At 35.1% G+C, this 26,199-nt stretch overlaps 1 protein-coding gene across 1 annotated transcript in view; it reads right to left on the bottom strand.

Moving 5' to 3' along the window:
* Nucleotides 1-24,908, bottom strand: part of LOC113229875 (glucose-6-phosphate 1-epimerase) — a 36,948-nt gene extending 12,040 nt beyond the window's left edge. Inside the window, exons 1-2 of the mRNA XM_026463553.1 lie at nucleotides 24,889-24,908; nucleotides 281-339 (exon numbers count right to left, since the gene is read on the bottom strand). Coding sequence (XP_026319338.1) covers nucleotides 281-339; nucleotides 24,889-24,893 — 64 coding nt within the window. The 5' untranslated portion in view covers nucleotides 24,894-24,908. The remainder of the gene's footprint in view (nucleotides 1-280; nucleotides 340-24,888) is intronic.
* Between the last annotated feature and the right edge of the window lie 1,291 nt (nucleotides 24,909-26,199).

Here is a 26,199-nt window from a genome sequence, read left to right as displayed (position 1 = left end):
AAAGCTTTAGTGAGCAACAGTAGGACTTTAATATATATAGGCTAAGTATTATTTATTACCACTTAAATAATGCTAATATAGGATAACTACATATTATTATTAATAATATTTTTTTTTATTTGAAATTGAAGCGCGCGCTCGCACTCAGACGTATTTTCTTAGACTGATATTTCTTTCCAAACGCCTAATATGATATTAGAAATTGCGAGTATAAAAGTACATTTATGATTATGTCATCACGTTGTTTACCTGCTTCAAAAGAAAGAACAGTAATACTTACGAAAGACAAAAGGTATCCCTCCCCGTATCGCCCGCTTCCCGTCGAATACGGCTTGCTTACTGAAACAGAAGGTAAAATTTTTGTAAACAACAATACATATTGCCAAATTATCGGGCAAGCCTTAAAAAAATTGGCAATTTTATGTGTAATTCTAAAGACGAAGAAATTTCGAAAACTTTGCTCTTTTGGTTCGAGAAAACTTGGAAGGTTGCTAATACGCGGAAACGACAAAATACATTAGTGTTTCAAAAGCAATTTCCTGTATTTCCCCGTAAAGAACTTTTAATTGATTTCTCCGAAGTATGATGAAATTACAGGTTATTTGTGATTACTTACTATGTATATGGAGGAAAAGACGAAAACCACATATTTTCGAAGAGCGAGAAACTACCTTTCATCTACAAAGATTTTGACGGAAATAGTGCATATACCTAAACGAAAATACTTTATGTTAATCTTAAGTGTGCAACGATTATATGTTGTGTTTATAAATGAAAGTCTGTTTTGCGCCTTGGCTGTCCTGCAGTTTAGTACTGCCGTCCACTAACTAAAACGCGTGACAAATGGTCAAATATCCTTTATAAATAGTAAAAGTCAGACCACAAAATTCACTTTTAAAAACAGTCAAATTAGTTAACGTGTTAGACATATCGGAACTTACCCTAACGATGCAAAGCTGAAATATCCTTAAACAATTTCAACATTCTAAAACTGGGTTATGGTTTCGTATGATATCTCAAAAGATTATTTTGTCATTTAGCCGCTTTAGTTTTTGTTAGCGGAGCGCAGAGTAGCAGTAGAGCTGCTTGTGCTTCCGGTTTTGAATCTTCTTGTATCGGAACACGACAAGTTTAAACTTACTGCAATATTTCTGCCGTGCTTAAGGTAAGAACAGTAAGTCTATACGTATTTCAAACATCATCATCATCAACCCATTTATACGTCCCACTCCTGGGCACGGGTCGGGTTGGTCATTCATTCAATGCTGCCAGACGTTTGAACCAGCTAAGATTTAGAGTGGTCCATTTTCATTGTATTAGTTTGGATAAAAATTGCATTATTAATTTTTATGCGACGAAGCCTGTTGTTGACTTATATTTGTGTCTTCCTGACGAAGCCTACGTTGCGGATTGACAGAATTACGTAATTAATTTAAGTTTTTAAATAAATTTCATTGCACTTAGTTTTTCATTTAATTTAACCACGAAATTTCGCTAAAACTGTCTATTACGTTAGTTATGATAAGGATGGTAGAAATATTTTCCTATATTAATGCTTTTATTAAAATTTTGAATGGAGGATATATTTGAAACTTTCAGACAATGTAATCAACTATTTACCACGAAAAAATGTATGTCCCATGTAAATAACTCATTTATGCCAAAAGTGTAGTTACGCCGACTGGTGTCGCCACGTACGAAATGACTAATAAAGACAAACGCCCTCTTTCGTTCACGATTGGATCCATCAAACAAGTTTCACTGCGTAATCTATTCTAGGACTTTACATTACGTTGCAGCTCACGTTTGGAGCTCGGTCAATTTTAGCGGTTACATTCCACCGCGGCCGGGCAACGGTGCAAAAACCACCCTTATATTATAAATGCATCAGTGGACAGGTCGGCGGGGACAAAAACGCATCACGACTACGCCGCGTATAAATTATTGATGCCATTTTTAGCATTTCGGAGTCCGAAGTGGACATCGCTGGTTGTCGTGTCAGTCTGTCCGAGTATCATTGATGTCGGAAAGTTATTCGTATGGGCTCTTTTAGTTTGCCGTGACCGATCAATCAAATAATTTTATTTATTGAATAAAGTAATATTTCGATATTTAAAAATGCACTTAAATAAGGTAATAAAAGAGTTTACTATTTAGTTTACAATTGGAGTAAAGGCTTTTATTACAAAAAAAGAGTAAAGTTTTAGTAGCTTTTAATAACCCTAGAGTTCCTAAAAGATTTCGTCCAGGGTAGTACTACCACCTTACCTATTTCTGCCGCCAAGCAGTAATGTGAGCATTACTGCGTTCCGGTTTTGAAGGGCAGGGGTGCTGGTGAAATTACAAGCACATGGGGCTTTTCAACTTATGTCTCAGGGTGAGGGGCGCAGTGGCAGTGCCCCTTAGATCTTGGCGATTTAAAGCTCTGAGCCGTACTGCAAGTATTACGGACAGGCGTGTTGCTTACAACCATGCACATAACTCGCTCGACCCTTCATTTCCTATTATAAAAAAATATGTCGTTCAAGCTAAAGATTTTTCCGAGCACAGTATAACAAAATTCATTAACTATTCAGACTACAAATAAAAACACAAAAATTAAATTGATACAAATACAAAATGTAGTAGTTTTGTCATCAGAAATAAAGACTATGATATTTGATATGAAAAAAAAATTCGGCAAATTTTTTTTTTTTTATTATTTTAATTCGACCTTTTCGGTGAAGGAAAACACAGTGATGAAACCTGCACGTCAAAGAAAGTTCACAACCTTCGAAAAACGCGTCGAAAAAGAAGTCTCCAACTCGCATGGCCTAAAACCCTCGCCTGAGATGAGACCCGTGCCCAGCAGTGTACAGTATAAACGGGTTGATGACGATTCGACAAAAAAACATTATTAGTGAAACACGAGCTTAACACATTCATTAATTAAATTCAATAAAAGAAACAGTTTCAACAAAAATATAAATAAATCGTTCGATTCATTTTTCTGTATACTTAAATAACATAATTAAAAAATATTCATTGGATACGAAAACATGTATTTTTTGTACCCATATGGCAGTATGACAAACTTATTTACCTTACTTTATTAAAACAAAAAATAATTAATTTACACGTAGTGTCAGATCACTCACTACAATGCAGAATTCATGTATCTTTTTTATTGTATGTGGTAATAATGCGTCTTTAATATGTGACACGACAGTCTTTAACTTTCTCTTTTCATAATATAAGGTCATATTACACTTTTGTAACACTAGATTAGGGACAAACAATAGTTGGCATAAGTTTAAAGTAATTACACTAGCGTCGCAGTACATTCATGAAAATGTAATTTTTGTTATGACGAACAGTAATTTTGTTATGAAAAATAGCGATAACATTAATATGAGGAATAAAAATAAAGTAGCTGTTCTTGACGGACATCTTCACAAAGTCACAAATTCATTTAAGGGGCAAAGTATACGCTTCTATAATAGATTCCGGTTGATAAAACTATTGTTAAACAAAAACTTTATACTAAAGCTTTTGTTTAACTTCTGAGTACTTGGATGATAAAAATCCGTAGTAGTGTCCCGTTTAGCTTTTGTAGTCTTGATCTTAATATATTTGAAATAAATATTGTAAATGATAATTTGTGTACAAATATTTATTTACAAAGAGCAATCCCTAGAATTTCTTGATCATTCTTCTCAGAAGAATCTGCTTTATAAAAGAGCAACAGATTTTTTTTTAATAACACGCACTCAACATAGCCCCGCACTAGGGAAACCCTGTGTCGCGGTTGCCATGGACACACATAGACAACCACAAAATACACCCAGACTAACGAGAGAAACAAATGTAGGCCATATAAATATTTCTCCCGGCCCGGGAATCGAACCGGGAACCGTTCGGCCACAGAGGCAGTTAAATTTTCAATATTATTTTCAGTATAGTTAAAATTTCAATCAATATCACGATTTCAAGTGTAATTTGCTTTAACTATGAAATAATGATTATTTGATTTTAGACTTTCAGTATTTCTAGATGGATACTGATATCTTTTTAATGTAAAATAGACACACGCTTCGCCACAATGTCACCCGATGTTAAGCGACGATGTGACGAATGATACGCATTTGTCAAAACACAACGCAAATTCCCTCTAGCCTTTATGACACAAACGTTGAATTTCTTAATTTTTTTATTATTCTGAGCGAACATTAGGTACTTGAACCCAGCTATACGTATACCTTATTTCTTTTAAGTAAGTGCTAATATTGTGACATGCACATACAGAACTGTTTTAAGGCCAAGCTTCAGATCGCTTTAAGTTAGAGCCTTATCACACAGGCGATTTGACAGCGATGCGAGAGCGCTGCGCAGTAAGTGATGCGATTTTAAAAACATCTTTTTGGACTTCAAAAATATTTGTTTAAAAATATGTAACAATATATAATATCATTTTACCACGTTATATAATTAGATTTGCTTTTTGATCATCGTGGAAGTCGATGAAGACATTATAAAGGTATTGGAATTTTAAGTTTTTCATATAAAAATGATAATGTGCGACGAAAACGACGATCACACCATACTTGGTCTCAAACTAGGGAAGTCCATGTACTAGTTAGTACCACAGCAACAAAATCACTCTGCGGCACTACCCAGTACACGCAGAGCAGAATAATCAATGATCCTAACGGGAATCGAACCCGGGACCTCCTCACCAAGCGCCCCTCACAGGCACTGTTGCAAACCGTTGGGCCACCGAGGTCGAGAAGATTAATCGCTTTTTTTTCGTAAAACTCCAATTACTCTGAACTTAGAGTTCTATAAATAGTATTGCACGTATACATAATTATATTCTATATGTACAAAACAATAGCAAGCGTGTCTAACTCCATTAAAAGACGAGGGGGAGTTGATCAATAAGGAAATCGATTAGCATCGAATGCGTAAAGCGCAGTCGATTCTGGATAAGCGATAAATAAACCATAACTCCCACGTTATGACAAAGAGCAAACTTCACACGATACGGCTTAGTTTAGCTTAGATAGAAGCCATAAGATCATAAATGCTATGCTAAAGTCGCTTATAATTAGAGATACTGTCAAACTTAAATTTGAAAGGTCACGCAGCCATGAAGAGACGTGAGAGACATTGCGTTAGTGTACCATGGAATAAAAAGCTGATTTAATTTTATTTAGTTACAAGCATAATGACACGGGCATGATAATGCATTAGCGCCGTGAAAACATAGTGTCAGGGTGTAGAGAAATGCAGATACCAATGTCAATGAATTTAGGTCGTTTCACTACATACCCTGTGCCAGCGTCACTGGATAATTTAGTATCAGTAGAGCTCCTTGTGAAGTAGTTCGTCTAGGGTAGTACTTTCACTTTACCCATTTCTGCCGCCAAGCAGTAATGTCAGCATTACTGTGTTCCGGTTTTGAAGGGTAAGGGTGCTGGTGAAATTACAGGCACATGGGACTTGTCAACTTATGTCACGGTCACGGGCGTATTGGCAGTGCCCCTCAGATCTTTGCGATTTAAATCTCTGAGTGGCACTGCAACTGTTATGGACAGGCGTGTAGCTTACATAGTCCCGTCACGTAACAAATATTATTAAAAACAAAAATGACACACAGGGTTGACTTAAGATTTGGTCACTTTAACATAATGGAACAAAAATGTAATGCCAGTGGACGTTCAACATTAAATACAGCAGGGATACTTATGATATATTAGGTATAGCAACAAGTATACATGATCGGCGCTACAACATTATACTTTACCTTTTTATATCAATTTCGGGTATTCGCTAACCGTATAGGCGTAATAATAATTTCTTAAATTTATTTTTTATGCACATGACACGAAAGTCGTGGTAGCCTAATGAAACCATTACCTACCTACCTACCTACCACTACCTACCTACGCACCTCTAAGTTTTTCAGAATTTATGCTCAATATTTAATTTGATTTAATTTACCATGAGCTTTTCGGTGAAGGAAAACATTGTGATGAAACCTGTGCGTCGAAGAAGGTTCACAATCCTCGGAAAATGGGCCTCGCCTGAGAGGAGACCCGTGTCCAGCAGTGGGAAATATAAATTGTTTAATGATGACACGAAAGTGAGCCAATAGAATCAAACCTGATGCACTGAACTAATTTAAAGACGGTTCAGTGACAGCACTAGCATGCTCGTAGCACTGGCTCTAGTCACTGCAAAACACTAACATGATAAAATTTTAACATTTTCAGCACATCGAAGAACAAATTATATATTGTATATAACAAAGTCTTAGCTGACCACTTAGTTAATACTAAATATTGAAATAGCCCTATAAATTACGCGTCGTGCACACCACATTTAGATAAAACACATTATCGTAATTACAATGAAGTACAAGAATTACCTAGAAGTTATTACTAGTGATAGGAATCTATAAAATGTATTGATGAAGTTTCACCTGCTTTTCTACTACAATAAACTTGTATTTCAACGTTTAACCAATGGACATGCTCGTGTTTATGAATTCAACAAACGTGTTCTTTAATTGGGAGCAACAAATGCGGCGTTTGAGACGCATTTTTTTTTTAATCTTTGTATTTAAAGAGTTGGTCTAGTGACAACTATCCACCTTTTCTAGGGTTATTACTTATCCACACTAGCACCATTCCATGGGTACCAGAGCAATGAAATTAACTCAAAGGCATTGTCTATAACAGCCAGACATGATCCAATTTAAGAAAAGGTATTTTTCAAAATAAAGAAGGCGTCCCGGTAGAGCCACCGGGACGCCTTCTCTATCGCCCACAGAGCTAATCCCATATCGGTAGAAAAGCGTGGATAGAACAATGACACAATTTTACAAAGAGACACGGAAGAAAAGTACTAACAAAATTATTTGAAATTGCTCAAAGTGTGAAACTAATCCGTTATTTAAAATCAGACACCTCTGCGCCTGTTAGGCACTATGTCAATATAATGAAAATTAAACCTTATAATATAATGTGGAAAATGTGTTTTAGCATAAGTACATAAAGATCTCTCGCCAGAATAACGAGTGAACGAACGAAAGAAGCTTAATAAATTTATATACGTAACTGCCATTAGACACCCCTACAAAGATCCATCTATGAAGCGAATTATATCGTTTCAAAGAAACCATATTAAAACTATATATAGTAAATAATTGTCACATTTACATAAATAATGGACAATTCAATGTTATAACTGGTCCGATGGGGACATTACTTCGAGTAGTCCCAATACCATCTAGCTATTTCTTGTCAGAGAATAAATTCTCATATCAGTTGATCAATTATTGTTACCTAATTTGAACTATTTGCACATTATTTATGATAAAATTTACAGGTAATATTTGCGATATTTATTTGTTTAAATGATGCAAAAACATGTTGCACGGTTCAATTTCTTCTCGAATATTCTTTGATTAATTGTTTTTGATAAAAAACAATTGCATATCTGGCAAGTATAATCTATGACATTATTCAAATAATTAAAGCCTACACAGACAGCCTCGGGCAGTTTGCAATAGCATATCCTTAACTGCCTGTGCTCGTACTATAAATTATATTTGAAATTGTCAATTTTATGAAACACTATTACTGATCGTAAAACAAATTACCATACGAAGAACATTTTTTTTTATGATACCCAGTGATGGGACGAACAAGTCGCTGTCCGCACCAGTTGCAGCGCAGCCGGTCATAGCCTTAAATCGCAAAGAGCCGACCATATTTAGACATAAGTTGAAAAGCCCCATGTGCCTGTAATTTCTCCAGCACCCTTACCCTTCAAAACCGAAACGCAATAATGCTCACATTCGTTTTCGGTGACAGAAATAGTGATGGTGGCAGTACTTCCCTGGACGAATATTTTCACAAGGTTCAAGCTCTACTACTAAATGTGTAAGAAACTCTCTCTGTAAACATATTTGCATTTTTGTGTTTTTCAATTTTTATTTTAAAAATATTATAAGTAGAAAAAATCTGAAAGAAGAAAACGGATCACTCCTAAGGATTTTTGTTATCCAAATACGCAGAAGCTGTTTCACTTTTTATATAAAGTTTTTCTTGTACTATACTTTTGAAATCTCCTAAAGGGCTGAATGTTAACGGGAATCTCATTATTTAAACGTATACAAATACATTGCCATTTGAATGGCATTTAAATTCGACTTTGTGAAGACGACTGTCAAGAACACCAAGTTATTTTTATTCCTCGTATTAATATTATATTTACCACGGACTTCCATAAAAAACACTATTACTCTTAACATAAATTGCATTTTCATAAATCTACAGTGACACCAGTGTAAGAATATTAATTTATATACCAGACTTAATATTGGTAGTACATAGGTAAACTTATACCGATCATCAAAATGTTTGATTAAACACTAAAGATGGCACAAAAATTAAGAAACAAGAATGATAGGCAGTATGTCTGTACGTTCACCCATTACTACTGTTAATTTTCGATATTGCAAGTTTAAACTGACACCCAACGTAAAGGTAGTCCTTAAAAGAACGCGTCAATGGCGTCAGTCATGCCGCGACATCAGTCTGATGCATAAAATTTATAAAAAACGAATGATACGTCATCAGTTGATCGTGTAAAAAACGGTTGACGTCGCGTTATATATGGAGGTGAAGGAGAAGGCATTGAATAGGACAAACTGACATTTACTACACTTAATTATAAAAGAAGGAAAGGGAACTAATTATAACAGACCATTTGAACGAATCGTTTTGGACGCTACGTCGGTATTTCAGACATTTGCATAGTACGTAATACTGACGATCTGCTGCGGTGTATTGACGCTTTGCTAGAAAGAATAAGTACATATATAGAATACAAGATAGTATGTATAAATTTACCAGCATGTGGCCGGTGTTACCACATTGTGAATTGCCGATAATTGTCGATTGAAAACCACTTTTACTTTGCAATAATCTGCTAGTAATGTTATTAAATAATTAAACATTATAAATATTTGTTTAACTACTCGTTAAATTAGCTTAACGATAGCGCTACACAAAACTATTTTATGCTTCGTTTAATGTCGTGTCGTGGCTTAGCAAATTTCAAAATTGTTGGCAAGAAAAACGTGAGTAGCGATCTCTAGGAGTGTAAATAATGAAAACTTGTTTCTTGAAGAGTTTTATCTAAGATCGAAATGTATAATAAATATGTTTATGTGATTAAGAACATCTCAAATATGGACAGTATACACGCAAGTTACAAATTACTTAAGGACAACGAAGGTAAGCTATTACTGGAATCGCAAACGCAGAAAAAACTTCACACTCGAAAAAAACATGGTGTTTGAATGATGAATATTATATGTATACGTATCAATAATATACACAAATATTTTCATTATACAGAACAATCGAGTATTACAGTATACAGTTCGTGGAAGTCGAAGGGCGAATAGACAAAGTTTTAATTAGAGATTCCTCCAGGATGCCTGCGCGGCTCCAGATGCATTCCGGTGGTTTTTGTCGAGGGCCTCTTCCGATAAATATAGCTTCGGCAAATTGTGCCGATAATTGTTACAGGACACCTTGATTTGACACAGACCTTTTACGGCAATGGAGGAACGCAACATTTACGAAAGATTATCAGCTTCAGAATGAAATTTTTAAAGAATCCCAAGAATTTCATTTATTTGGCATTTTTGAGACTCGAAATTAGTTTTCAGGCTCAGCAATATGGAGACTTTTGAAGCTTAAGTCACTTATTTATTTATTTTTTTCATCAGATACAGAAAGTGAGGAAAATAAAAACACTTAAAAATTAATACAACAGGCATATCTGTGCCTAATTATTACTGTGCTCAACATTCATTTTAAAAAAAAGAAAAATCGAGAGAAATGAAAAATAGAGAGAATGAGAATATGCTATTCACTTTACATTAATGCTAGCAGTGACCTCTTAAATGCTGGGACACTGCAGTTAAAGATATCACAATTAGTACATATGTATTTCATTATAATACCCACACATCCTATATAGAGGATTATATTGTGATACATTGTTTTTTGAAATGGGTATACTGAATAGTCGTTGATTACGCACAGACCGAGTCGGCACCCTGAACAGTAGCATCCTTAGCAAGCCATCGTCAGAAAAACCATTGGCAATTTTGTGTAGTGCACGTAAATCATTCATCCACCTACGTTTTTCTAATGAAACCATATGAAAGTAGTTCAAACGATCACTGTATTCGCGCGTTGCTTTACGTATACCACACTTCGCAGTCAAAGCTCGCAGGAATCTGCGCTGTATAGCCTCTAACCTGTCTATATGGATTTTGTACACCGGAGACCATACTGATGAGCAATATTCAAGGATACTTCTAACGAGGGCCCCATACAAGATGATCCACGAATTTATGTTTTTAAATTTAACACTTTTAAAAATCTACTGAACCAATAGTATTTTTTCATTCTGGTTACATGGATATGGCAACGAGCTTGGTATTTATTATACGTGGAGATTGAAGAACGGTAGTAGTAAAATTGGGTCATCTTCATCTGAAAGTACATTATACGCCCTTAGTTACTTATGTGCCTCTATAAAAAATAAAAAATAAAATATTCCACTAATAATTTTTGAACAGAACTTGGCTGCCTAAATGCCTAACCCATAAGTAAGGAGTACAGAGTCTCCCAATTTTTTACCGGTATACGTGAATTGCATTTCATCAAATGTTACATAAAAATATTAATACAACTCCGAGAGCGCCGTGCGCTAAGAACCAATAGACAACACGAATGTATGGCCCATTAAAACCAAAGCAAATGACATCAGACAAAACGCCAATGACGATAATGAGGCAAAGATAGGCATCTTTGCCGTCAAATTCTTATCTTATTTTATAACAAATGTGAAAGTATCGGCCTCGAGTCTATTAAACATGAAATAGAACTATATAAACCAAGAAGCTATAAACTTATACGACATTTCATAAGGAATGCAATACTTTGCAGATGTTGAATGGAACCTGCAGGCGGTATAGTGGATGGTGGAAATCAATTTATTTTTTTTCCATACAACAAATACGGCGTGCAATAAATAAATGAGTAATGGAGGTGGGTATAAGCATCAATGAAGCAATTTGTGGTTGACAGGTCTGACGTGATGTTCTGCAGAATTGGATGGGTTAGTTTATGTACAAACTATAGAATATAGAGATACAATTAATTGTGACACTAATACCTAAGCAATACAGTAATTACCGTTTTATTGATTACGTATAAAACCAAATTTGAAGACCAATTTCGTCCATACTTTAAACAATAAAAACAGACGACATACGAAACTAAAACAGAAAGAGACGGAAACCCGAAGTATTTCATTTCGTTACGTAAAGAAGAGTCAAGTTCTGGTTAAACTAAATCAGTAGGTTTCCTCATCTTCGAGGAGTTTAATTTAAATCTAACATGAACCGAGATTGCAGAATTACAAGCCAATGTAATTCAATATATTGCAATACAGATATTGACAACACGTCTTGATCTACATACACTATTGACACAACCGCAAACGCACGTCACGAAGCATGCAATTCACGAACAACAATCTTGGGAACATCACTCTAATCGATACATGAAAGCGGTATACAATACTCTGAGAAGCGAGAAACTGTAACAATGCTGTTTTTGCTGTATATTGAGATCGCCTCGGTTGCAGTAACGGATTAGTTGAAAAAGATTCTAAGTCTTATCTTTGACATCTTTAAGTTGCTGATGATCCTGGGTTTTTCGTTCGAAGCAAACCTATGTGTGTGCAAGTCACTTTCCAATGAATTTGACAAATATAAACATTTTATTTAACTAATTTCCTTGCAGATTTAATTACAATTAGCTTGTTATAATTATTAATACAAAGATCGAACACAAAGAAAAAACACTCAGAAAAAATTCCTTCGATCCGGTCGGATACGAACCGACGTCTTCTTGCATATCGTGCCAGACGCTATACCAACTAAGCTACGGAACGAACAAACGGACTTCACGAATTCTTCTATGTGTTTGCGTCGTGTCTTTGTACTTGGTCTTTCAACGACTATTTAGTCGTAGCGCCATTTATGAGAAATCTATGACAGATTTATGTATATTTTTATTTATATTTATCTATATTTATTATTATATTAATAATTATAACAAACTAGTGGAGTAATTTCACAAAAAATAATTGAATATCAATTCAATAAAAATTTAATTAATACAATTTAGCTTATTTAATTTCACAAGCGGGAATTATTTTGTCAGAAACGGTCGCTAATTTGGTAATTATGGATTATAGTAACGATACTAGACTTCGAAACATCTTAAGTAATTGCCAAACTACGTTATAAATTGTTCAATTAGTCGCACCGAGGATAAAAGGGCAAAAAGTTCCCTCGCTTTTTTACACCATTTATAATTCTTGTTTTTCTTATACAACGAGTCGAGCGGAAGTTTTATAATTATTATAATTTCATATTATGCAAGTGGGAGCAACCTATTATGACCATGAATGGTGGTGCATTAATATTGATTGAAAACTCATCTAAACCTAATAAGGTTACTTTTGTGCGTGAAAACAATAGATAGAACGAGTTTGCTGACTAGACACAGACCGAGGTAGCTAAGTTCCTAGGTATTTTTAATCGTTGTGAGCCTTTTGTAATGTATAGTAAACAAAAAAACTATTTGAACATCTAGAAGATTTCTTATTTTCATCTTATAGCAAAGTAAGACCAAACCATTTTAAAGAAATACCGGTATCATCATTCACAGCTGATTTCACCCAATGCTGGGTATAAGCCTCCCGAAGTTTGCGCTATCCACCACGGTCCTTTGCTAGCTGCATCCCTGGACGCCTCGCGACGAGTACTATGTCGATACCGGTATATTCCTCTAAAATTATATTTACGCCTCTTAAAAGTCTTCTTTCATTATTGATGCACACTAACGACTTTTATAGTTGACATTTTTCACTCCCGTTAAAGGTAACTTAATTCACTTAAACTATCTTTTGCTTAACAATTCGTCAATCGAATAAATACCGCGCCTTTTCATCATTCTAATAGCCTCATTTGTTGGGTAATTGAATACTACGCTTGCGTTCACAGCCATAGCGATTAAATTATACAACTTTACCTGGCCCTTACCCGGCGTTTGATCAACGCAAGGGAATAAAAAAAATTACAAAATAAGCTATGAACCTGTTTTTTATAACGGAGCTATTATGGCAACAAAATGCGTGAACGTTTTAAGCGTGTCCAGGGAGTAAATACCGTTCCTTAAGGGGACATTAAATGCCCATGGCAGTATATGTGACACTGTCAATATGTCTTTTTCTTGTTCTTTTTTTAACTACACATAAGTGCACGAAAATACAGCCGTTATTGATACTTCATTTTTATGACTCTAGTTTGTCGCACGTTAAGTTTTGTTAATCGTAATTTGTAACGAATTTGCAGTTATCCTCTTTTATCTCTTATTTAACTTAACTACGCGTGAACAGGAACGAAATAACGAATCTTATCGACATAAGGAAGGTGTTAGCCAACAGAAACTGGAAATCTGCAGTTCACATATGTCACGTATATAAGGGCACGGAAGCGTAGGCAAACAACCGATGCGCTGGAAAAACGAAAAAAAAAGCGGGAAAAATGGGATGAGGAAGGCACAAGACCGGAAAGAATGACGTGCATTGAAAGAGACTTACAATCAGCATTGGGTGGATAAAGGTCGGAAATGAAGAAGAAAATGCTTGAACAATAATAACGTTTATATTATTCATAGTCCTTTGAGATAAGGGAGTCCGAAGGCTGAGCGCGAGCGAAAGGCGTAACAACTTTTTCGTTCTTATTAGATGGACATAAAGCTTTTCTTGACCGACTTAATTCTGTATCGATAAATGTGGTGTCTACCTAAAATGTAGAACTGGCTTAGAAATCTCACCTGAATCTCTTATGCAAAAAAGCGACGGATTTCTTACAGACGTGAGTACATCAGAAAAATTGACGTCAATATCCATACGAGATCACGAGAAAACAAAGTAAACAGACACGACTACAAAAATCCCCTTAAACATAATGAATCCTCTAATTATTTTAATCAGCAGTCGTATGAAAAAAGTGGCATCAAGTCGTTGCAAAAAGCCAGAACTCGACTCGAGTTTAATGGCTAGGCGAGCGTTACTTTGACATATTAAGAGGATACCCGTAAACTGGTTGGTAAAAAAAAAAAGAATTTCGTACTGAATGAGTTAATTAAACTTTGTTTTTCTGTTGACTGAAGTACCTACGTTCCGTAGCTGTAATAATTAAAGAAATATAATTTCGTAGACTAACACATTTTGTGTTATGCATACTCTTCGAATTGAAATTGCGTGTTCCCATAAAATATCTTCGTAACAAAATTACCCCATTTAGTGTGCCATTTCGCAAAACCGTATCTGGCTCAAATTCGCCAATTGGAAGGTTATGTTGCACGGTAAATAGCTACAGTAACATTATTGATATTCACCATCACTCTTCCCTCAGGACTCTTAAAAATATTTTTTACTTATTAAGTTCAGTCAAATAATTCAGTCGTAAAAGCATCAATTTCTAATCATATCGTTATTTGACATTTGAAAAATATATTTCAAATTTTAGTTAAACATAGTTACGTTTTAGTGCAAGTTGTGTTTACCTCTAAGTGTTTGTGGCAATTACATCGCTTGCAAAAGTATGATAAGTTATAATAAGTAATATTGTACACAGACGTTGGTAAACCTAATAAATAAATAATAACTCTTCTAAAAATAGTACGTAATTCAAACTATATGGATTAAATTAAGGGGTTACCAATGAGAGTCTTCCTCCTGGATACGTATTTCCGGGGCCGATCTGGTAGTCTTTAGATATAATAAGCTTCGGACTTAAGATGGTCGGAGCAAAAACAACTTCACATTTTCGGATGGTTCTAATCTGGATTGTTTGTGCGTGCGGTTCAAACGAAGGCCCGTCTCATATCATGTCCTGCGTGCCCTAACACCTATACACAACATGCTTAAGGATTTCATGGCGGTCAGCGTGGCAGAGTTCTGGGCCATATTATTATAGTGTATGCCATCGATACGATAATAATAAAGGTTACCAATGAGTAAGACATGTTTAGTAACTAACTAGTCAAGTAATGAGAGCAAATAAATATTGTAAAAGTAATAACCACACCATATAAATTTTTAAATTAAAAACATGTGAATTGCAAACAAAAACGGCGATTATTTGAGTTCTATTCATTTATTTTTATATGTATTATAGAAACCACCAAAAATCATAATAAAAGCCACAATATAATTGGGTTGAATAGATATAAAATTTTATTTTCGCAATTTCAAAGGTCGTTATTATTCACAAACAGCAAAAATTGTTCGTAATGAGTGAGATTACACTTTAAAACATCATCAAATAAAAATATCAGATAAAGATATGTTATTAACAAATGTGACTTTGCAACACAATTATTATTATCTTTGCCTTATTTTTTTTTAATTTTGCGGCTCTGGAACCCTGGTATTTTTCCAGATTATATTTTATTTTCATATTACATATTATATTATCACATTTTTCACATGACATATATTCCTTACAATTGGGTCCACGACTAAAACATTTGTTAAGAATCACCTGGATTTTTATAATTCAAAAGGGGTTGATTTTTCCCCAGAGGCAAAGTTGTTCATATTGACGAGTAAAATCACGCCCTAAAGTATCATGAAACAAACATATCGCTACTTCGTGAAAGAAAAGTCGTAAAAGTCAATTTTATCAAAATGATGCAGTTGGGTTAAATTTTCAAGCTATCGATCTGATTAGTAAAAAGAAAAATTTTTCGACAACAATTTTTTTGCTTGTGCAAAAATAGCTATAATAAACAAAAAGTTAAAAAAAAATGTTTTTCACTCGCATTTGCTTCTTTTTACCAACTTTGTAGTTTGGTTTTTACGCCTTTTCTTCCCTGAAGTATCGATATTTGTAAGACGACATGTTACCAAGTTACACAAATAAGATCCTGTATCCTATACCTTTCGGTGTATAAGTAAAACCTGTGACATTAAAACGGTGGAACGGAGCTTCTGTATAATGAGTCTCGTGTAGTTACCTTCCATTTAAATAATGCTAGTCATTTCTGATTATAAATTATATCGTGAATCGAATGATTACACAGTACAGAAACGTCCAGGATAATTTTGTTTTAACACGACAGACATTTTTTTAAATAGATTAACATTAAGCTTGTATATTTTTGCAATTTTAAACGCGCGGGAGGCGAATATAATTTATTCGGAAAATGTTAAATTAGTAACGTTAATGACGTGAAGCAACTTTTAAGTAAAGTCAGTAACTTTAGCGATAGATAACAACAGTGAAAGTTATTTATACTCTCCAAATATACACATTTGTTTTGATTTCATATTGAGGTAAGGTTCTGAATTGAAATCAAATGTTTTCGCAAATATTTGGAAATTTGTAGTCTTAAAATAACCAAAAAATCTGTACTAAACATTTGATAACAGCCAAGCTAATATCAATGTTAAAATAAATTTTTGTGTTACACTGAAATTTGATAGAAAATAATAGACACTCTACCATAGTTCTGTTTCTCTAAGGTGAGTTATTACTGGTAAATTTGAAAGCTCGCATAACTCTGATTATACCTCGCTTTTTTCGTCAAAATTGCTTTATTTGACACGAACTACAAAAATACAGGATTTACAAATGAATACTAAAAAAAATTGTCAAATGGTTCAATGGTTAAAAAACCCTGAACAAAAACGACAATTTAAAAACTAACATGTTCAAGAATAACACTTAAGAGTCGATTCACATGACAAGACGTTTGACGCGAGTGTCAGCATGTGAACAACTACGGCTACTAATTCACGAATAAAATTCCTGTAGTTGGAAGCGCGAGTTTACAAAACGGATGCTCAAAGTGCGTCTGTTTAACTGCACAAATTACAACAGAGTATTAATAAAACCGACCTCAAAGGTCATTCATCCCTTAGTTTACCACCCTTAGAGGTGAAATATTTTCTTCAATTTTAAATGGGATCACACCTGATGTACCCTCTTTCCAACAAAAAAGAATCATCAAAATCAGTTCACAAATGCCGTAATGAGTTATCGCGTAACATACAATAAAAAAAATCATATAGTTGAATAGAAAACCTCCTCCTTTTTTTGAAGTCGTTTAAAAAGAAAGCCCCATCGCGGAATTGCTGGTCATATAGTTATTAAATACACCTTTCTACCTAATATAAAAGCTAGTCGAATTAGAGTCAGAAACAGAGTCAGCTTCATAAATAGACCTAGGATGTATATCTACAATTAATGCGTTTGTATCTAATAACATCTTTTTTACATTACCGACTACATGAATTATTCACAGAAGTAGCACAATTTCGTCAAAAAACACCATAATAACACGTTTTAAATGAGCATTATTGCAACTGAACGTTATAACAAATACGTACACTATCAAAATACCCGTAAAATTAGATTCGCCGCAAATCATTTTTACGACGCCTCGCCATTTTGTAATGGTGTATTTATTCAAATCTTACGATTAAATTACGGTTTTAATTAGCACTTAAAATTAGGAGTGAAGAATTAAGACTGTTATATACACTGGACTATAATAAATAATACCTATAAACAATGGGTATTATATCCGTTGATATCAGAGATAATAATCAAATACCTTAATTTCCTTTGACTTAGCCGCACTAAGGTACAATTAGACGTTTGTCTAAAATACAAGCAGTACTGCTTGGGAAAGAGTTCGTCCACGGAAGTACCTTATCTATTTCTGCCGCCAAGCAGTGATGTGAGCATTACTGCGTTCCGGTTTTGCAGGTACAGCAGTGGCAGTGTCCCTCAGATCTTTACGATTTAAAGCTCTGAGTGGCACTGTAAGTGTGAGTGCTATGGATAGGAGAATCGCTTGACACCAGGCGCACGACTTGTTCGTCCCGTCATTTAGAGTCATAAAAAATTGCCATCACATCTATTATACGTGCTACTGCTACGTATGTCTCCAATAAGGAGATTTCACGAGGAGATGGATGGTCACGATTTCCAAGGGTTGTGAAACTTATTCGACGTGCAGTTTCCATCACGATATTTTTCGTCATCGTTATAGCGTTTGTGCACTACGTCCGATTCGTATCAGGGGGTCTACTCTCGATCTCCGTCCGAAACAATTATTGTCAAATAAGTAATATTCGAGAAAATTAAAAGGACAAGTATCCAGTATGAAGCTTCATTCGCATCACGAGTCTTTTCTTTTGGTCAAGTATTGCTTATTTGACGGTAATTGTTTCGGACGGATGTCGGACGGAGATTGACAGTAGACCCCCTGTTCCGAATCCGAGAAATGATGGTCCGAAATGTCACAGGGATCATTCTGCCGTCCACTAACTAAAACGCGGGTAACTGCCAAATGGTGAAATATCCGTTTAAAAAACAAAAATTAGAGCACAAAATTCTCATTTAAAAACAGTTAAAATTAGTTAACGTGTTCGACTTATCGGAACTTACTCTAACGATGCATAGCTGAAATATCATTAAACAATTTCAGTATTCTGAAACTGAGTTATTGTTTTTTCCGATATTTCAAAAAAAATTTTTGTCACCTAGCCCCGTTTTAGTTAGTGGACGCCAGCATTTCATCTCTAGGTAAGATAAGATAAGATAAGAAAAATTTATTTCAATATATGACTTAATCTAATACAATTATAATGAAAACAATGTAATTGAAGATAAAATATTAAAATAAACAGTAATAAACGAAACAAAAAAAAAATTCTAAATTATATAAAATAATCATGGTAAAATTAAACATTTTAATCTTAGTGCCTAATAGTGCAGTTGCGTAGCCTAAACTAAGTACATGTGTACCTGTATTTTAGGCATAATAGTGCATTTTTCATAACAAAGCTTAAAAAAATAAAGATTTTATAAATTTAACAAATAAAAGATAAGTAGTTATAATAGTTACAATTTATAAAAGATAAGTAGTTAAACATTACTTATTATATAAATATAAATTATGAAATAACTTCCAACAGTTACAAGGTGTACAAGCGATATTCGTATTTTCTCGGGTTCTAATCGGACTTGGTGCACAAGCGACATCAGAAGTGGGTCCGAATTGTATAGTCTCGGATTCAGAACTAATACGAATCTGGTGCAGTGCGCGCATACACTTTTAGCCAGAGGTATTGCTAATACACAGCCTCAAATGTTCTCACAGGGATTCGAAAATTCGGTCTCTCTGTTGAGTAGCAATCTTTTCTCCCAATGACCTACTACCGCACTATATAGATAGTAAACGTTGAATATATGAACGACAATGTCAAATTCAGTGTAAGAAAAATATTACTAAGTAAAAAAAAAGAAGTTACACTTGATCCTTAAGGTTAAGCGCCGTTTTAACCTTGAAGCGCTAATTAACTTTCAGCGCAAGTGATACTTACATAACGAAGGAACTCAATGCAAGGATCCCAGCTCGTAAAGTAGGAAGCTCATGGCTCAGAGTAATAAGGGACCAAGGGACCGAAATTATGGAGAATAGTATTGGTAGAAATTACAGAGACATGCAGGTGTTCTTATTATAATCCTAAATTTTTTTTTCTATGATATCATGTGACGGGACCAACAGGTCGTGCGGTTGATGATAAGCGACACGCCAACCTATAACAGTTGCACAACCCAGTGCTTTAAATCGTAACGATATGAAGGGCATTGCCAGTACGCCCGTCACCCTGAGACATAAGTTGACACGTCCCATATGCCTGTAGATTCACCAGCGAGCTTATCTTTCAAAATCGCAGTAGATAATGCTCACATTACTTCTTATCGACAGAAATGGATATGGTACTTCCCTGGACGAACTCTTTCACACGGAGCTCTACTGCTCAGAACAGAATTAACAACCAGTAAAAACTTTACAGTTTGTATGTCTAAGCGGGAGTTGTCGAAAATACATGAATTGCATGTACTGCATGTGCTTCATGTATGTTAAAACGCCAATCTAAACATGATACACATCTAAATATTATATTAAACAACGACAAAGGGCCATAGTATCGGCTAACCTTCGCTACACCGGGCCACGGTCGGAATGAAAGTGTTTTTGCCGGAACAGCGTAGGCACAACAGCGACGCAGACTGCGCGGGCGCACGTGCTGCATTGTATTTTGTAATCGTTATCGAACCAAAGTCGGTAGTGAATCATCAAAACCACCTTTAAAGTAAATCATCAATAGTATTACTGTACTAGTAGTTTTTTGTATCAGTGGAGAGAGCTCCTTGTGAAAGAGTTCGTCCAGGGAAGTACTGCCACCTTACCTATTTCTGCTGGCAAGCAGTAACGTAAGCATTACTGCGTTCCGGTTTCGAGGGATAAGGGTGCTGGTGCAATTACAGACTCATAGAACTTATCAACTCATGTCGCAGGGTGAAGAGCGCAGTGGCATTGCTCCTCAGATCTTTGTGATTCAAAGCACTGAGTGACACTTCAACTGTTATGGACAGGCGTGTCACTAACCCTCAGGCGCACGACTTGTTCGTCCCATCACTTGGTATTATTAAAAAAAATGAAGTATAGCCCGTCATTGTGACTCAAATATAAAAGCTAGGTATATCGTGTCGCTGACTTTTTTGGAGATCTGCTAAGGACTAATATTTTTGCAGCACTATGTTCACATACATGTATGTATTCAATCGTTCGGTCATACGCATGGTGCATACGCACCGATTTGTGCGCGCGAGATACGTTTTAAAATGTACATATCTTTTTAATTTGTCAACCGATTTAAATGAAAGAATAAAATGTTAATCCAAGCTTATTCGAATATATCACTGAAAACCACATCCAAATTGGTTCAGCCAATGAATATATTAGCGTGCACAAAGGCATGGACAAAAATTTTAAAAACTTTCAGGTTTAGCGTGTCTTCAAGAAGCAGCACTGACTTTTTTATTATTGACTAAGTAAACTCTTAATTTCAATCCTGAACTCGAGTTATAAATACAAGTCTCAGTGTTAATAAATCTCCGTACACAATGACCTTGTCATAGTAATTTTAAACACATTTTACTGAATACACGATCATTAGTAAGTTGAATTAATCATATTCATTTTTGAATATTCACTACTCGAGTGCCGGAAATAATTTGCTTAAATGTGTGCACAGGTATATTATGTTAAAAATGTATAATATTTTCATTTAATTATCACATATTTGTTTTTATTTTAAATTAATGTTCATGCAAAGAAAGATAGATAATCGTGTAAGGCTACGTGTCTTAAAATTTATAAATAATTACCTAGTCAAAGTCATATAATCATTTATTCCACGTAAGATAAATTTTCACTAAAAAACGTCATTTTTAAGCTACCACTTGTTCACTGTACTACAATCAGCTTAGTATGTATAAGTATAAGCATGTATTTTAAAATAAAACAATAAACCTATACACACATTATTGTAATCCGGTAAATACGTATATCATTTCTGAAAAGATAACTTTTAGCTCGTTAATTCACTTCCATCTCCTTTGTTTTCTTTCCAACCATCCTATGTGGTCTGTGATCCTCATAGGACCATCAATATCTTTTAGTATTGCCATTTAGTTTTTTTTTTATTATACCCAATTCGATTTGTTAACTTATTTTTTTTATATGATAGTTATTGCAAGTAGTAATAAGCATTTTAAACTTAATAATTGATAACATGCTTTTGTCAAATGTAATTTTTGATTCAATTCGGGGAATCACTGGCATGTTGTGCTTAGATGGTAAATTGAAGGAACGAACGATTACAATTTATAATATCCAAAGTATTACTACACAGTGCCTCTACCATCAATGACATTTGGCGTTAGCAACCGCGTAAAATATTGATATATCTACATTTTTATTCCTTTTCCATCCTTTAAGATACAAGTACTACATGTTACTTATTTTTGTGACCGCTAGGGCAATCGTGTCAAACCAAAACACTGGAAGTCTCAAAACAGTATTTTATAATTCCATTACAACAAGAATCTTTCGGCTGTCGTCAAAGGAAAATAAATTTATTCGTTTTTAACAAAAATAGCTAGCTATATTGCAATGTAAAATTATAATGGCTGGATAGAATTCTTTGAAATCATAAATATTGTGTAAAACATACTGTGTTAAATGTATCTTTTATTCTTTTATTAAGTTTTTATTGAATGTAAGGATATTTCACCACAATGGTAATTAAATTATATTTTGTGAAATGAGTCTAGTTGAATGACACTAGTTTGTTATAATTATGAATACAAAGATTAGAAAGGAATCCTTAAATCCGGCTGGATTCGAACCAACGTCTTCTAGCAAGACTGTGCCAGACGCATTGCCAACTAAGCCTCGGAACGAACCAACAGACCTTACGAATATTTCTTTGTGATTCTTGCAGATCTTTCTTTTGGTTTTTTAACGACGTTGTTGCCGTAGCGCCATCTGTGACATGTGTTTATGTTATTAACTTCAAAAGTTACAAAAACGAAAAATAATTTTGCAGCTTTTTCTCAAAATGCTCTTTTTTTATGTTACAGTACATTGTTTTCACAGGGTAGAGGGGCGCTGTACTATGCACCAAAGAACTAGTAAATATTTTTTTCTTTCTTCAAAAAATGTAATACACTCATATATTAACAAGTGCTCTCTTATGTATGACGTAAATAAGCCGGAATGTACACTTTGGCTCGTCTCTTATCGTATCATAGAGTTGATTTTAATACTTTAGAATCATGCGTGTGACCGAACGTAAATAAGGCATTGAGTCATTATTTAAGTAACACTTATTAGAGTGTATAGATTTTGTTTAGATATCCTCACAAAGGCGTTTATTGGTCGAAATATATGAGTCATTCACTTCCTTGTGTTGTATATTAAGTTATAATTAAAACACATATAACATAGCGTTTTGTTTAAACATTTTAACTGCATTAGTTAATTTTGACAACGTGTCAGACAATCACACCAGTGGCCTCAGTTCAAACTAGGGAATGTCATGTACGAGTACTATGAAGACCAGGGCAGATAACAGTACTTACTCCAGGACACCCAGATCAGTACTAATTTAGAAAAGTACATTTCCCTTATTCGTCCTACCGGGAATCGAACCCGGGACTTCCTTATCCAATAGCCTTGACCGAGACCGCCGGTAGTTGGTAGTATAGAAAATAATAGACATAGGGAATCTTCTTTTTTGAAGTCGGCCAAAAACCCCGACACACCTCAATTATGAGCTGAAGATCCTGACCTACTTCTTACCAATATTCCAAAACGCGTTGTAATCGGTGTATGACTTCCATGCTAGGGGTAACCATAATAAACTGTAGTATTATACTTAAAATAATACTTTTATATTTGCGTCATCGGGAAAATTGGAACACGTGGCAAGAGAGGTCGAAATCAATTTTTAAAAAAACACATTTTACAGTACACTAACCTAACGGTACCGATTCGACAAACTTGAACTAAAGTATTAATCTGTCACAATCGTCTACGGACGTGAACCGTCATCATCAAGAAAATGGGGTGATTTAATTTTATTTCTAAGAGCTTTAAAGCTATCAAATATTGACAGCTCAATACAGTTGTGATGCATCGACTCATCCGAAGAACAGTGTTCGATATGATTATGTAGAGAAAAGAGAATAAGTGCATTACGTGAATAATTTCGTCATCCAAAGTAAGGCCTACGTAATGATGTTTTGAGAATTTATATAACTTATTTCGTTTCGGAAATATAGAATCGAACAGCAGTCGACCTGACATCTACAGCAAAGAAGAACTAACGAAATGTACTATGTTCTGAGAACAAATAGTCGTGCACATAGATCTTTGTTCTACGGATGAGTCGGTATATATGGCGTCTAGTAAGTTTATGAAAGTAGACTAGGACGGCGACTAAATTGGAAGTTCTAAACTAAAATGAAAAATGGGCTCTTAAGAAGATGCACTGATCATAAATTAAATTTAGTTTGTCCGAATCGACAGAAACACATGTATCTAATTTCACACAGTCAAGTTACAAGTCTAATTATTGTTTTTTTTTTTCGTTTTTTTGTGACTCGGTAGTGTGTAATTTGTTCCGACAAGTTTTCCGATTACCATCGCGTTTGACCTTATATTAAATAATAGATTAGCCCCAAGGCGCCGGTGGCATCGACGATATCAGCTACAGTTGCTGTGTGAAAAAACAGAAAATTTATGAGCAAACTTGTGACTGTTACATCCGCCAATATTATTACAGTTAATATTTGTGACGATGAAGTGGTTACTTCCGCCATTAGACATATTATGGGACCCTCAATATGATCATAGTTTTAAGTGTAAAGCGCAGGCTACACCGCGAACGGAGCTAAGCTAACTTAGCTTAGCTCACGTAGCCTATTCATACTTCGGTTCACACCACGAACTAAGCTATCCGATCTAACCAAATGAACCCAATGATCCCACTAAGCTATGTAAAATATGTTGCCCCTTCGCCACCCTTCACCCCCGCACGCATTCATCTGTAGTCCATCCATCTATAGTCACTACTTACTACGTAGTACGTGCGTGCAACCTTTGGCGCGAAAGAGTACCATTTACGTTTGTCCCGCCTTCTGTTACTCTTCCTCCTGAACACGAATTGCCATAGCTGATCTGGACGTCTTTGAATAGGCTTCGAACTCAGGTTGGTCGGAGCAAGGGCAAATTGTTCAGGTGGGGATTTTCGGATGGTGCTAACCTGGACTGCATGTGCGGTGCGACTCAAACGATGGCTCACCTCATATCGTGCCCTGCGTGCCCCAACAACTGCACTCTCGAGGATTTAATGGCGGCTGCAAGTGACGCGGTCGGCGTGGCCGAGTTCTGGACCACTACAGAATAGAGAATGTCATCGATACGATAAAAAGAAGACTACGTATTCTCTTAGCTTGACTTTGCATTCAGCTACGTCAGTTAAGCTGAGCCAAGTGAGCTTAGCTTCGTTCGCGGTGTAGCCCGTACTCAAGTTGTACATATATTTATTGTTTAGTGACCATTTTATTGGAGCTAGTCGAGACGCGTCATATAACCACTTTTATAAAATGTAGCCAGTTTCACCAAAAAGGTAGACTGTCTGAAAAACAGGTTAAGCTGAGACTCTAACCTTTTTATCTACATAATATCGATGTCTTACTTTCTCATATGTGTCGATCTTATTTATTTAAGGCTATAAACTGTTAAGTTAATGTACATAAATAACGCACTTATTATTATTATTATCGTATTTATTTTAAACTCTTTTATTTATTATTATTATTATTATTATCAATAGTAAAGTGACGAAACTGAAGTGACAAAATACATTTTTGAAAACAAATATACGCACAGTGTTCAGAGCAGTGCCGGCTTTACCTTTAGTGCAAGGTGTGCTTGCGTCTTTTGCGGAACAAGAGTACGGAACGGGCTATTGTATCTAAACATCATATATATTTGCAACATTTGCACTCCAATTTCATATCACTGGGAAACATACAACAGTAAGTATTTCATTTGGTCGCGTGACCATTAGAGATCTTTGCGATTTGAAGCTCTGAGTGTCAGCCGTGAATATGGTACTTGTAAAAGGCCCGTAACGTTGGTTTGTTTGAAAAAATAAATATACTAAATTTAGATCCGACAAAATTTTTATATAAACAAAACCGCCCTCAAAAGTATGTCATTCATTACATCTATTTGGCAAGTTTTATTGAAACCGGAAAGTGGCTTGGAAATTAACTTGAATGACGATGTGACGACGATGCGATGTGATGTAGTAATAGTTTTAGTAGAACCTATCCAGATGTGTTTTGTACGAAGATATTCCGCAAACAAAGCAGCAGTATGAGCAACTGTCGTAGTATGCTTTTCAATGAATGAATTAAATTTTCTTTACGCACACAGAACTGTAATATAAGCACGTACATCTGAGGAAAAGAGTCCGCCTTACCGTCCGCCCCGTAATGCAAGATTATGAATGTAGTCGCAGCGTGTCTAGTCCTGTAGTCCTGCAATGCATCCTGTGTAACTCCATAACACACAGGATAGTGTGAGAGCAGTCTCCTGCCTGCGC

Source organism: Hyposmocoma kahamanoa, unplaced genomic scaffold, assembly GCF_003589595.1.
Source record: "Hyposmocoma kahamanoa isolate Upper Pololo Valley unplaced genomic scaffold, ASM358959v1 63, whole genome shotgun sequence".
Classification (NCBI taxonomy): Eukaryota; Metazoa; Arthropoda; class Insecta; order Lepidoptera; family Cosmopterigidae; genus Hyposmocoma; species Hyposmocoma kahamanoa.
This window is presented reverse-complemented; position numbering and strand designations above follow the sequence as displayed.